The following is a 14,955-nucleotide window of genomic DNA, read 5'->3' on the forward strand; positions in this document are numbered from 1 at the left end:
CACGTGTGCTTTGTGTGTTTGTTGTGGGGAGGGGGCGTTGAAATTCCAGGCACTGTTTGAAGTACTTGTCTTTATGGCTTAACATCTGGAGGTTCACATGACTGTCCCAAAATCACTCACTCACACACATGTACACACGCACACTCACACACACACCGGCACACACACATACTCACTCTCTCTCTCTCTCTCTCTCTCTCTCTCTCTCTCTCTCACACACACACACACACACACACACACACACACACATCTGCACGTACACAAACTCACTAGCACGCACACACACATCACAGCTGGCTCTACAAAGAGGGAGAGAGAGAGAGAGAGAGAGAAAGAGAGATAGAGAAAGAGCGAGAGAGAGAAAGAGCGAGAGAGAGCTAGAGCCTGAATGTACTGGGTTAAATACAGTCCTCCACTCTGCCAGGGCCGAGCCCCATCCCTCCACAGGTGCAGGCCTGGGCTTGTCAGAAGGGTGGACGGCGGCCAAAACACGATAGAAAGAAGCCGGAGCCTTCTCACATACACACACACAGACACACACACACACACACACACACACACACACACACACACACACACACATACACACACTGATGACTGCAGGTAAGGGTCCAGTTTAGAGAGACAGAGGCGACGGCCCAAATGCATGTGAGGTGCTATGCAGTGCCCAATGAGGGGCTGGGGAAGACCATGGTCTGCCAAGTAACGGTTACGTAGCTTGGCACAGCTAGCCTGCCTTTGGTCCTCATTATTAAAATAGGGGGCCCCTTTCATGTTTTGGGTAATTGGGTCTTTGATGTTGGTTTTGTGCTTATTTGTGATGGGAATTCCTATGTGGGGACAATGAACATGAACTTAAATATCTGCCTTCTTCCCTCAGACCTTGAGTGCAGTACTTTCCCGGTATCATGGGAAATGTCTTTTACAGGGAATGATTGCAGTGCTGCTATGCAAGTGATTACAGAGTAAGAGACCAACACTTCCACCTGCTTATTGTTTCCCATTGAAAGCAGGGGCTGTATTGATAGTGTCTCAGAGCTAGTCTAAACAAAGGCCAAGCCAAACTGAAGTCATCTGAAGGCTTTCTACAGCAAGACAGACTCAGCATATCACTTTCTGTAGAGAGCAGCTAGCATTAAGTACCCACTCTGACCAGATTTATGTAATCCCTGTTGTTGTACCGGACATGCAGAGTGCTGGGCACTGTTCTCTTTGTCCAGGAGCTGTGTAAGAGGCAAGAAGAAGTGCCTGTATGTTCCTACCTATTCTCTAACTGTCGTTTCTCTAAGTAGTTTACTTATAGTGCACAGTCGTGTACAGTTTGTAATAGTGTGATGTACAGGCTCACAGTCAAGAGCATTCTCATGAGATGGACACGTCCACCCTCCTCACAGTAAAGCCCAGCATGCTTTCTCATCATCACTAACTGCTGTTTTTCTCACCACATGTGTGAGTGTCTTCTAATGGAGAGGTCTCTTGACATATCTTGCTCTCTGCAGTAGCAAGTCATTTGTTTGCCAATTGCTGAAGTTTAGTGCTTAGTAGCTGTGGCCCCCACTCAGATGCTGAGAATTCATTAAGAGAATTGGAGTGGTTAAGGGTCTCCCGCACACACACACACACACACACACACACACACACACACACACACACACACACACGCGCACACACAGACACACACACACACACACACACACACACACACTCTTGCAGGTGTGCCATCTGACAGAGGGCCTGCATGCATACACGTCCATTCACAAGTACTGGAGAATTGCTGCCCGGTGCTCCCTGCCGCTCTCCCTCCCAGGCTGACGTGTGTACTTTGGCACTGTCGGGGATGGACAGGCCAACCCAGGCTTCTCCCACTGTCCCTCTCGGCCTGCCTACTTGTTTACTAAGCCCGGGTCAATTACCATCAATACACTCTCTGTTAACACACACATTGTTGTCAATTTCCTGGGTCCGTCTAGACCCGTGTGAAACCTTTGTATAGATGAGGACATGAAAGGCTTTAGGGGACTATATGGGCCCTTGAGGTAAACTATGCAATTTAAGACTAAAACTAACAGGAAGAAAAACAATTTATTCCTAAAAAGGTACAATGAGACACATGGCCAGTGCAAAGACTTGAAATAATATTCAAGTATTTGTGAAAAAAAAGAAAGGGTCCAAGCAGTTTTACACTTCGCTAGACAACAGCATAAGACCACAGTGACGGGAAAGAAAGAGAGGGAAGGAGCAGAGAGAGAAGTAGAGATAGCGAGAGAGAGAGAGAGAGAGAGAGAGAGAGAGAGAGAGAGCCTTACACCATAACTGAAATCTGAAATACCAGCCTGGTTATTTGCTCCTGCTTTGTCCTCCCTCCACGTTCACAGCTTGGCTGTGGTCAGCAGTTTCGTCACGTTTATTCCCATTCACACGGCCAATTTACAGATGGGATTCCACCTCCATTAGCACACAGAGGGGGTGTAAACTCCCACAGCTATCGACATGGTCGGCCCAGGCCCAGCGTCATTCTCATTCATCGTAGCCCAGCGACAAGGTCTGTCTCCCTACTGTACGCTGACCTGTAGGTGCATACAGTACACAATCTTGCACAGGTTGTATTACACAAATGGCAATGTCACTGCATTGAGATTAATTAATTGCATTGTTTCTAGAAATTGTGCCTTCTGACTGTGTTGAGTGGTAAGATTTTGACGCATGCACTCCTGATCGAGAGGACGAAATGAAACCACCTATGTCTTGAGTGTTGCGTTGACATGCTCATAAAATATGGCGTGTTTCATTTCAAATGAAAGCTTAAAGGCAGCCCACGTCCTGACTAGTATTGGCACCTGAGAACCAAAACAAACAAACAGAAATCAAAACCTTTGGCAACAGTAAAATCTAAGGTTGGTTGTGTCATGTTCTTGCAAAGGTAACGGATATCCGTTCAAGGAAGTGGTGGCAGAGAGGTTCTCCAGTAAGTCCATGTGATCATTTACAATCCTTGTTGAGGACTGAGCTCATTGCTTTATACCTACCTTAGGTGATGGTTTAGGTGTCCTGTTTTTTTAGGTGTCCTGTTTTTCTAAAGAGAAACAAAGAGTCACTTGTGCAATTCACAACCAATCTGTGCCTCTTTTGTTCAGTGTAGATGAGCAGATGATCATGCCACCGGTTACTGTGTTAAGTTACATATTTATATATCCGTGCATGTTCCTGTGTTCAGATTACATAGGTGGAAATATATATTTTATTGCCACACAACAATGTTGGTGGTAATAAATTGCCCAGATCCGTTTTGTAGTGTTTAGGAGTCTGATTGCTGACGGGAAGAGGCTATTTTTGTGGTTCCTGTTCATATGGACCTGTAGCGTCTTCCAGAGGGGGGAAGCTGGAACAAGTGGTGGTTTGGATGAATTTATCTCATTCATCTCAAAGATATGTGGGATTAGTAATGAAGCCACAGAACTGTGATGTTTCCTGGAAGCTAAAACCCAGCTGTACCGATACCCACCAAAAGCTGAGGACTAACTTTTTGCCCATTGTTTGGAACAGACTAGATGGCAAACTTTAGGGGAGTGCTAGGCTAGAATGAAAGTCCCCCAGGCCATAAGCTTTGAAAGCACTGTCAAAGTCCACAAACACTATTTGCAGTACTGAGTAAGTGCTTGGTTTAGAAATAGTGGCAGATATGGACAGTTTATGAATTTCATACTACCTCACAAAGTGTCTGTATGTGTGTGTATAAACATGTGTGATCTGTATATAATGAGCTCTATGCCTGTCACATTATATATTTGAAATTAGCCATTAAATGCTATACCTCATACCTCACCCACTTCTATTGACTAAATTCAACACATTCACATTTTCCAGTGTTGCAGAACATGATTTATTATTCTAAGTTACATCATAATGTGCACAGCACATAAACCACAATGTGCAACAGGACCTGTATAAAACTACAGACATGCTGATGAATGTACAATACAATATACATACTATACAGAAAACATATATAAACAACTTTCTTTACAGACAAAAAAGAGTTACTAAAATACAGAAATCACATGGAGCACACTTATCAAGAAGCTGACTTTTAAATTGAAGTGTAAATATCCTGCTGTCACATGAATGTGTAGCCCAGAAACAGAGCAGAAGACAGAACAACTGAGTCATAAAACAAACGAATCACAGACAGCAACACTAGCTCCTCAACTGCATATAATGGAAGTGGCAAATGAAGGACTTGATGCATACAAATCAGCAATTTCACCAGCTCATTTCATATGGATGATGGTTTTTTCCAAATCAGGGGTGTGTTTCCCAAAACCATAGTTGCTAAGTAAGCAACTTTGTTGGTTGCAATGCAATTTCCCATTGCCAACCAACTAAGTTGCTAACAGGTTAGCAACTATGGTTTTGGGAAACGCACCCCAGACTGACATTGAATCCGGGCGGAGGACAGTAACATTGCTGCTTTGATGTTAGGTGTTAGGTGAAACATAAATTACCAAATGTCAGATTAGAGCAGAAAGTGGAAAACCCATGGGATGAAGCAAAACAACCATATTATATTGTGCTAAGAGTTAATCCATTAATGAGGTAGAAACAAAGGGGTTACACAAATTCCACATTGAAACAACAGTGTAATGTAACATATCTTCAAAACACTGCATGTTGTAGTAAACAAAGATACACTTTTCAGAACTGGATTCATAGGGGTTTCGCTGATCTTATCTTTTTTTTTTTTGGGGGGGGGGGGTAGAGTTGTTAATCACACAGATGCGATCAGACAGTCCAACATATTCAGGTCAAATGTTGTACATCTTTCTCACTTTGCCACTCACACCAGGTTCATTGATGCACAGATGAGGGCCCCTGTGGTGGACCAGTGACTGAAAAGGGGGGAAGGTGTAGCTCTTCAGTCATTGCGCCACACTTTGTAAACAGTGCAAATAATCCTTTCTAAAAGTCCATTATTGTCATGAAATATCGGTATTGTGACACAAATAGCAGCACCGGCTCAGATAAATATTAAAAATACTCTACTAGTCATTCTTTCAGCTCTGGACTTAGGCTTTTTAAGTAATACAAAAAAAAATCTCAGAGGAAATAAATAAAATATTTTTCACAATATACATACTTAAATAATAATATTTAAATATATATTCCAAAATCTTTTTTGTTCATTATTGTTGTTCAAAAGTGCTTTCATTTTGTGTCCAACTACTTCCCTCCAAGGTGTGAGGTAACTGACCGAGCCACTGTCGGTCAGATTCTCGGTAAGAAGTGTGTCACTGTCATTGCTGGAGTCACTCTGTTTCCTTTCTTTGTCCTGCCTGTCTTGCTCAGGCCAATATACATCCCTGCGTGAGCGGCAGACTCATATGCATTGTAGTTGTTTGCCAGAAGATTCTCCTTAAACTTGCACTCATTGCTGTAGTGGCTCTGTTGGAAGGGGAATGAAAATGTATTAACTGATTATATTCATCACGTTAAGCATAATGTTCGTATGGACATGAAAAAAAAAACAATGGCAGACAGAATGTGTTAAGAATATACCAGTTTCTATGATCGATTATTAAAATGCTTCCTAAAGTTCATACTGAAAAGGGATTTGTGTTTTTCTTCCAACAACAAGGTTTCATAGACTGATAACAACCTCGACTATTGATCAGGCTATGCTTTAGTGTTTAAATTTCTCATCTACAGTAGACCCCGCTTTACTGAAACAAACTATTCTGACACATTTATTCATTGTCTGGGATATTTCTGGGAAGGACATTGTACATACAATTACAATACTTACAGATCCATAGAGCTTCCCTTTGCTGTTCATGGCGATGAATAGACCACTGCGAACACCAAAAAGAGTCACAACTCCTCTCTCCACTGGAGATATCTCCAAAAGACCTGAAACACACAGAACTTTATGAGTATGGAAGTCTTCCAGAAACTTGGTGAATGCAGTCTTCCATGAGACCCAAAACAGCCACATATCTGATCTTCATAGTGTGCTTTGAAGAGCAAAGAAAGATAGACGGGTACATAGATGACAGATCAACAATTCAATAAGCGGATCACAGATAGATAGACAAACAGATGCACTGACAGATAGACAGCTATAGGCAGACAAAATTGCTCATGTGACCAGAATAGAATATTAACTCAAACTATGATTGGAATTTAAATTAAACTTGAATACAAACAAGTATTTTTGCTGAAGATACAAATGCCTGTTTCTCTTAGGAAATCAACCTGTGGATGTCATATGGCCATTACAAACTTTTCCAAAGTTAATATCTGTAACCTTTGTCTGAGTGGTAACATCTGTGTGTGGTCACGTATAACATAACTTATATTTGTTGAACACAGCGTGAAGAGTGGTGCTGCTCTATGCTGCAAATACTTGTCTTGACAGCTGGTTCTCTACTGCTGAATATTACCACCTCTCACGACTGAATTATTAAATAATAGCCTCTTTGGGCCAGAAGTGTATTTTGCAGTCCAGCTGAAAATAACACGAACCAGAAATATAATATATGGGTACTGTAGAAAAACACCTGTAGGCTACAAAATATATCGGTGGCAGTAAGTTGGCCATGGGTGCTCTGTAGGTTGTACTTACTGTATCGATTTTCGTTATGCACCCCGGTTATCTTGCCATCCGGTAACACTTGAATGTGGAACCCAATCCCCACATTGCAATACAGACGTCTGAGTCTTTTGATGCCCATTAGATAATCACCATCCCGGTTGATGTCTCTTTTTTCCCAGGGATTACGAGCCAATGAACGCGAGTAAAGTGTTTCCCAGTGTCGTCCTGGAGTGCCGTTCTGTCGCACTGAAAACGGGGCTGAGCGCACTGCGACTGACAGCAGTCCGAGAATAATTAGTGTTGAAAAAGCCGATGTCACGCTCATTCTGCCCGATTTTGAAATTCTCACACTCCAAGAACTATGTTCTAATGGCGCACGTCACTTCGAATAACTATTAGGAGCTTGAGAAAGTGATCCGGACAACGCGGAACGTCAGTTTCGAGCACAACTGTGACTTTTCCATTGACTTTGTGTTGAGTCTCTTCGAGTAGGCTACTAAATAGTTCCCACCGAGGTTGAATCGAACTCGACTGTGACTTCTTTGCTGTCGGAGTTGTGTATTGTTGGTCGTCGGTACTCGCAAGGCATAGCCGAACCATGGCACCTTTCACTTAGTGGCGGTATTTATAGGCTATCTGCGTCGAAATTACATCACACACGCCACCTACTGCAACATGAGGTCGCTCTCATCCCTTGCAATACAGGCGTCAGCTTCACAGATGTTGGTTCACTGTTAGCAACTCCCACCTCGTCACACAATCCTTAAAGAGGTCAATAAATGTACGCGCATTGATTAATACAGAAGTCCATTTCTTCATCCAGTGTAGGCAATTTACCAACTCTGAAGTATACAGCCCGTGGACTATATACCTGTGGCTGAATGACTGTACGTTTGCAGTCACCTAAAGGCCTATAGATGGGAAATGATTTAACTTAAGACGAAATGTGATATTGTGCATTACGCTATTCCATGTGCATTTCTTGCTATGTTGCCTTTAATCAGTTGTACCGGGAAGAGTTCAGTTTGAATTAGGCCTATGCTGTTTTTTCTATTAGCCTACAGTGCATAAAGTTGAGCATCTCGAAGAGGCATTTCACTGACATGAATAACTGACGGGGTTAAGGTGCTTTCAGACAAAGTAAGTGAATCATCAGTTTTGCCCAATTAGAGCTAATCAAAACGTTTTGCATCTCCCTCTCCTCGTGGAGGCAATAGTCTGCCAAACTGACGGTAGCCTAAAAACAATGGTCAGCTTTTAATAACAGGTGTAACATACTTTGCAACGGCGGTGACAGGCAGAAGCAAAACATACTGGTTAGATGCAATGACTCATACTGAACCTCTGAGCTTATAGTGACAGCCTATTGAGACATATTTTCTTTCAATACCCTAGCTGTAGCACTGACATCAAAGCTCCATTCAAGAGCTGAAGCCAACGTGTGATCTTGAAGCTCAAAGAATGTCTATTGACAGTATAATACACAACCTGAGTGTCACGGAGGTGTGAAGTGGGACGCAGACTTTTTTGCACCTGCTTCACGCCGCGATGACCTCTCCTGATTTGCGGGAGGACTTAGAAAATGTAAAGACATCAGTTCACCCACAACTGCAATCAAAGAGTCGTAAATAAAGACTGGCTGAACGAAACAGTCTTTTCATCTAACAAATCATGATCAAATAACCATTGATTTGGTCTCTCTCGGATGTAATTCTGTGGTCAGTATTTTAATTAATTGCTATATTGTGTAGTCTAATGTTTGAACCATCCTCTAAGACATCTGTGGGTGTTCCTGTATAGGCCAACTGGATGATGGGACAGTAGGTTTCTTGAATGGCACACAGGCACAGCAAATGACGACACTCTTGAAAGAAACGAGGTGAAAGCAAATTCATGCCATTACCAGGACTAGATGATGGCTAATGAAATGCAGATCGACAAGGCCTGACAGTCAAGAAGAAAGTCATGCCTTAATGTGATGTTATACAAAGGAATGTCTTTGTCAAGAGCCCAAAAGAGCGCCTTTGATCTGCCTCTATGAGGAGGATGACCCATTGTCTGCAAATAATTATAACGCCGAGACAAAACATTCAAAAAAGAGAACATGCCTCGTAATTACATACATAAAAAGGTTTAGTCAGTGTGCAGAAGATTCGCTTGAAAACGTTTTCTCACGTTCACGTTTGGATGACCCTGAATACCTCACAACTCGCCTTTGAAACGCGACAGTAGGCTAATATCGAATTTGGTCTGATCTTAAAGTTTACCTCGAATTATTTTAACCTGTAACCATGCGACAGTCACTCTCAACGGGTAATGACTTAACTTAACAAACTTAAAGAATATTAGGCTAAATCACACTAAAATACTTTTAGCTGTCGTGATTTGTTAAAGCTTGCTGCTCGCCTTCTGATTGTGAGTAGGTTTTCGATAGCCTAATGACAGGGATGCACAAAGGAGCACTTGTGATTCGATTACCGTAAATATGGACAAGACTATATTAAGTATGATTAGGCATGCCAGTGCGCAGATACAAAACATATTTTAGAACCGCTAAGAAACATTTATAAAGTTCTGATTGGCAGACTTATGCTCAAAGGGGATGCGACCGCCGCTCTCCATGGTACTGTTTCAACTTCATCCCTATTAGTGTTAAAATACGTATTTTGCATGAACAACAGCCTAATTAAATCCGTTAGGTCGAATAAATGTTATATGCACTTACATTTGAGAATTATTTTCACAGGGCATAGCTTTTGATGCTTGTTTATTTGGGCTGGGATATGATTTGCAACGTTTACATTTTGGAACTCGCATAATTGAGATCTTCTATATCTAGGTTGCATTTATGTAACTAAAAAGTTTAGCCATTTTAAAGGAAATGATTATACAAAATATAAGAAAAAATGTTTTATTAGTAAGTGCTCTGCTTCTTGTAAAGTTTTTTTTTTTTTACATTCCTTTGACCTAAGTGTCATTGCAAACCATGTTAATACCCATGTCTGGTGTTCATTTGTTCATGTTCCATGTAACACATTTAATGTAAAATGGGGTTGAAGTTCTCAATTTTTTATATGGGGAGACAAGAAAAACAACAGGAACCAATGAACCATATCATGAAAAGATGCAGGAGATACAGTGAATGCTTTGATAGTAGCCTATGTTCATTTTTGTAGACTGTACAATGTTTTTGGATCCCCAATGCTATTGGCTCTAAATATCTCGTAATAAATGACAACCTGGCAGAATTTATTCGTTCGTCACATTGATGGAGAGATAGAGGCAAAAATAGAAAAAAAATCAAACTCATTAAGCAGCTAAGTATTCAAGTATGAAGCTTTAAAGTGTAACTTCTCAGCTAGATGAGCACACATGAGAGGGGAATGGCAGTGCTCCTGTCCACATGCATATCATATCTACTGTCTGATATCATCATATTGCCCATACCATGCCTGTTCATCATGTTCCAGATGACCAACATATGTGTTTATGATGCTGACCACCTGTGATCTGTTGTTGGCAAGACTAAAATGAACGTTGGATCATTGAATTATTTCACTTTGAAGAATATATGCTTTCTCATGTCATCTTTACTGGTGTTCATCATGCTGAAAATGCAACTGTTGAACGTTTGGGGGGAAATCAGATACTCAGCTAGGAGTCCCATCTCCCAGGTGCAGTGCAGAGTATTACACGGAATCTCTTTCACTTATGCAGCCCCTAGGGTGCAGTGTCTGCCAATGAATAGTGGCTGAATAGTGAATGACTGAACGAATTGTAGGCTACATATGAAAATGAGAAGTTCAGTTCAGTTCACAACATTCCTTATTACAAGGTATTGCATGTTGTAAAGCATGATGACAGACTACAACTTTCTCCAATTGCCCTTTGAAATTGTGGCCAATCATGTTATATGTTGTGTTCTTGCACAAAAGCTGCTTTCGGTGAAGGCGTGTTCTTAATTTGTTGTTTTCCTTTATGAAATACTTTGAAGATTTATTAAATATTATGAAGATCTGTCATTGTTATGTCTCATTATTAATGAAACATCAGCCTTTTGATTTTTTAGGTATGAAGTTGAACATAAGAATCAAGGATTCTAATTTTTCTAGCATCATATAATGGCTATTCACCCGACATGCATTATTACATCCTGTGTTCTTAAATACACCCTTTCTATTCCACACTTGTGTTATTTTCCAGTGACAACAGCTCTGGGTACATCTCTTCATATGACAAGGATGATAGTTGATCTGCTGGCTATCTTTTTATTCTCCCAAACCTACCGTTTTCACCATTGCATTTGAGTAAAGCCACAACAAACTGAACCCTGCCTTTACAAGGCATCCCTCCAATTATTTTCATTCCTCAAATGTAGACAAACGTCCCATTGGCTGCTTTCAGAGGTATCTTCTAGTATAGATCTATCCCCGTGAGGCCAGCAGGCTGAAACAAGAGCAACACTGGCACATGTAAGGAAGCTCAGCACTAAGTGTCCTGTTATTGACGGTAAAACTAAATATTGACTGTCTAAAGCATTTTAGTAGGCTGTTTCAAAGGAACGGCATTGTTTGGACATGACACATCGGTCTGACTTTCGGGCTGTCCAGCTTCCCATGTCCCCTCAGAGGACGACTCCATTGTTCCAGACAGGAAGCGAACGATCCTCTCCAGTATAGAGTAACATGACTGTTTAAAGGACTAGCACATCTTGCCTTTGCCCTTGACTTGGGCAGAGCCATGTCAGCAGAGGAATGGATTTATTTTGGTGTGATAAACTTCTACAAAAAGTCCTCTTTTGCTAAACCAATACTGTGTCAATGCCCATGTCTGAAGTTTATTACTTCAGTTCAATAGTAGGCTATCACACAGGTTGGGCAAAATTTGAAAGATGTAAATAATAATGGAGATTAAGGATAATCTTATTGAAATGAAAGTGAATTACCACTCAGTAATATTTTGGTTTAGGGAACACGTTAGTCATTAATACATAAGTAATATGTTTATGTATTAGTGCTCAGTAAAGTCTGTATTAAGCCTCATTACATATTTATTAGGTCTTTATTCAACAATTTCTTATTCTTACTAAATAGGTTATTTTTTTGGCAAATCCTTAATAAGCAACAAGTAGATATTGATCTAAGGTTATAAAGGATATATAATAATGATCAAAATAGAAACTTTATAGCCTTCTACTACATTTTCTGAATATGTTATTGTCCTGTCACTAGTCACATATTCAGACAGTGTATTAGATGTCTATAAACTCTCTATTTTGATGATGCATATACCAACAATCTTATATTAATACCAATACGCTTATTGAAAATTTACCAAGAATAAATAAGCTATTGATTAAGACTAAGAAATTGTTCAATAAAGCTAATAAATGTGCAATGACACTTAATATAGACCTTGATAAACACTATCAGTTGTGTATTCATGTGTTCCCTAAACTAGTGTGTTTACAATACTGTTACTGATGACTCTGTCTATGGAAAGATACTTTTTCAGACCTCCAGTGAAAAACATTTAAAAAAAATAAATTGGTTTTATTGGCTATCTCTTCAGCAACCTGTATAACTTTCTGAAAAGATTAGTCAGAAAAAAATCTTCAATCATGAAAAAAGTGTTTTCTTTTAATTTAAACATTTATGAAATGTAATAAATAAGCATTACACACAAGCCTAATGCCATGTTTACTAAAACCACATACACGCCAAAGACAAACATATTTTTGTTGATTCGCTACATTGTTAAGTGTGTACATGTGTATACATGTATATGTCATACTATCTCAGTTTTCATGTCAGAGAACACCATCAATAAGTTATCCACAACAACTACACCGTTTCTCAAGACAAATCCCACCAAACTGCACCAAACACAGAGTCTGTACAGACATCACTTCCAAACGCTGAACCTTTTAGCGATGAGGTGGATGGGTTCCAGTGGTGCTCTGGTGCCTGCCGTGAGTCGGTGTGATTCACCTGCTCCACCTGGCTCTGCCCATGTGCCCCCTTCACTCATCTCGGGCCAAGTCTCTCAGGAGGCTTTCCCGGTACTGCCGGTTGATGTGAAACAGGTGCACCATGTCATGGTCCTTGTGGGCCAGCACGCGGGGCAGGAAGAGGGAGGCCCTCTCGGTGCGCCGCGTACGGCAGCCCCTCCGGGGCCGGCCCTTGCCGTTGATGGAGACGTACCACAGCCTCTCGGGGGTGGGTCGGTGCTTGCTGCTGTGACCGCTGCTGGCCATGCTGCTGTTGGAGGTCAGTGGAGGTGCGGTGTGGTAGTGCCGAGAGGCGTAGGTGTTGTAGCCCAGCTCGTGCATCCTTTCAATGAACTCGCACTCCTTGTTGAAGGAATCCTGCAAAAGCGTTCGGGTGAAGTCCCCATGTCATGAAGTCATGTTAAGGGAGGACACTGAGACTGATATGTTTCCCATGCCAGACACACCATGAGTCAGAAAGACTGGGCTATGATTCATAAACCAAGGAAGGTTTTTATGGTTTATTTCATGTTGAGTGTTGTGTTTACAATCCTCGCATCTCATCTTTAAATAACTCATTACTCACAAAATATGAGCAATGCTGTGTCTAAAACACACCCAAACAGTTTGATGCGAGATGCAAGAAATGCTTGAGCAACGTAACAACATTGAAAGTAACAATAGAGATGAAACAAAAATATCACAGTTGAAAAATATGCTCCAAAATACTGATTCTGATCAAATACTTACAGAAGCATAGAGTCGTCCCCTGTTGTTCATGGCCAAATATCTTGCTGCAAACAGACCTTTAATTGCAACCACTCCGACATCAACAGCTGTGATCTCCAGAATGCCTGGATGAAAGTATAGGGAAGACAAGACTTGTACACTGGACCACTTGTATCTACTGTACAACATACTGTACAATGGCAAATAAATGTACAAAACAATGTTAACAGCAATACAATAACATGCTTTCCTGGGAAAGCTAAAAATCACACCCTCCCACATACTGCTCACTGACACTAGTACTACAATTCTAACACTGTTTTACTACAACTCAAAGTGTTGTGATAGTGCTTAAAATATAATTTTCTTGTGATAGAACTCAAAGCTTTATGATAACTGTTCAGTCTGCAACATAGTTGCCCAGTTTATAACTTTGTTTACCAAAGTAGACTACAAATAGGTGGAACCCTTTGGTAGACAGCCTGCGCCTCTGATTTACAGTCTTGCTTTTGTCCACATTTATAGCAAGGGCTAAAAATTACTGAGCTTTACACCATAAATCAATCCGGGGTCATTGATCCGAGGTCCTTTGAAGTAACCTCACGCAAGGCACAGAACATAAAATGAACTGTGTAAGGTAACTTACTAAAAGGATTATTTTCCTCAAGTGTACCATCTATTAGGCCGTTGGGATGAATTTGCAAGTGATACTTCGTGGCACAGTAAAGCTTTCTGCGTCTCGGTGCTCCGCCGAGGTGCTCATACACGCCGCCACGTCCTCCAGCATCCCTTCGATGTCTCGGCTCGCATGTTTCTCCCCTGTTACAGGATAGCAAGGGTGCCTTCTCTGAAGCCAGGCACAGAGACTTCGATTTACCGGAATCCAGCAATCCCAGGCAGACCACTAGTAAAAGCAATAGCATTATGGGATGGCCCGGTGCCGTATTCCTTTCCGTTGAGAAAATTGAGTGTTCTCCATTGAAAAGTTTTTGCTCCACCAAGAAGAAAGTAAGTAGTCCGAAACGCATTAACATAAATTCAGTTGTCATCAAGAGATTTTGCGTCGCCGCTGCGTCCTTTCATGTCTCTAAATAAACTATATCCGCATAACATTTCAAGAGAGAGGGCGTCGTAAGATCTCCCTGTGTGCAACAACTTACAGAAATGAAAAAATCGGCCAACAATACCCCAGATTACATCCATCAGCTACGTAAGGAAGGAAGGCAAGGTAGGAGTCTCTCTCATACGAACTATAAGAATGCAGGCTGGATGAAATTACACAGTACACACAGTGGCGTGCGGAAGACCGCATCACTGCTCCAGCAGCCGTGCGAGGGCACCAGTTTCCAAAAGGCTCACCATTCTTCAGAGACGGGCGTTGCGCTCTCGGCAGGGAAAACTTTTAGAGGTCTCACCAATCGCAAGACCACATGTTATCAACTAGTCACATTAGTCAGAGTTTTAGACCGATTAAATATTCATTCGAACTAACCACACGTCTTTGGTAGTCTATCTTTTTAGGGGGTTGCCTTTGAAGTGAAGTTATAATGAAAAGCTTCTTATAAAGAATATACCTGATATTACAGCCTTGTAATATAGGCTAATGCCTCACAGTGTTATGGTGACACAGTATTAGCCAACTGAGAGG

General features: G+C 41.3%; 2 protein-coding genes across 2 annotated transcripts; both read right to left on the minus strand.

Moving 5' to 3' along the window:
* Positions 1–5,181: 5,181 nt before the first annotated feature.
* On the minus strand, positions 5,182–7,177 carry fgf4 (fibroblast growth factor 4). The gene is made up of 3 exons (XM_042110436.1): positions 6,620–7,177; positions 5,801–5,904; positions 5,182–5,439 (listed from the first exon to the last, which is right to left on the minus strand). Exons 1-3 carry the CDS (start codon positions 6,912–6,914, stop codon positions 5,263–5,265), a joined length of 576 nt encoding a protein of 191 aa, XP_041966370.1. The 5' UTR covers positions 6,915–7,177; the 3' UTR covers positions 5,182–5,262.
* Positions 7,178–12,207: 5,030 nt separating this feature from the next.
* On the minus strand, positions 12,208–14,649 carry fgf3 (fibroblast growth factor 3). Its single transcript, XM_042110434.1, has 3 exons — positions 13,954–14,649; positions 13,329–13,432; positions 12,208–12,956 (listed from the first exon to the last, which is right to left on the minus strand). The coding sequence occupies exons 1-3, from the start codon at positions 14,354–14,356 to the stop codon at positions 12,612–12,614; spliced, it is 852 nt and encodes a 283-aa protein (XP_041966368.1). The 5' UTR covers positions 14,357–14,649; the 3' UTR covers positions 12,208–12,611.
* Between the last annotated feature and the right edge of the window lie 306 nt (positions 14,650–14,955).

The sequence above is a fragment of the Alosa sapidissima genome, chromosome 11 (genome assembly GCF_018492685.1).
Source record: "Alosa sapidissima isolate fAloSap1 chromosome 11, fAloSap1.pri, whole genome shotgun sequence".
NCBI lineage: Eukaryota > Metazoa > Chordata > Actinopteri > Clupeiformes > Clupeidae > Alosa > Alosa sapidissima.

What these genes read in the sequence shown, in the direction of transcription:
- fgf3 (XM_042110434.1), bottom strand. Translation starts at nt 14,356, where the DNA reads ATGACAACTGAATTTATGTTAATGCGTTTCGGACTACTTACTTTCTTC. An exon ending in TGAGGAAAATAATCCTTTTA is followed by an intron (nt 13,433 to 13,953) that starts GTAAGTTACCTT and finishes ACTTTCATCCAG; the next exon opens with GCATTCTGGAGATCACAGCT. An exon ending in GGGGACGACTCTATGCTTCT is followed by an intron (nt 12,957 to 13,328) that starts GTAAGTATTTGA and finishes ACGCTTTTGCAG; the next exon opens with GATTCCTTCAACAAGGAGTG.
- fgf4 (XM_042110436.1), bottom strand. Translation starts at nt 6,914, where the DNA reads ATGAGCGTGACATCGGCTTTTTCAACACTAATTATTCTCGGACTGCTG. An exon ending in GCATAACGAAAATCGATACA is followed by an intron (nt 5,905 to 6,619) that starts GTAAGTACAACC and finishes TGTGTGTTTCAG; the next exon opens with GTCTTTTGGAGATATCTCCA. An exon ending in AAGGGAAGCTCTATGGATCT is followed by an intron (nt 5,440 to 5,800) that starts GTAAGTATTGTA and finishes CCCTTCCAACAG; the next exon opens with AGCCACTACAGCAATGAGTG.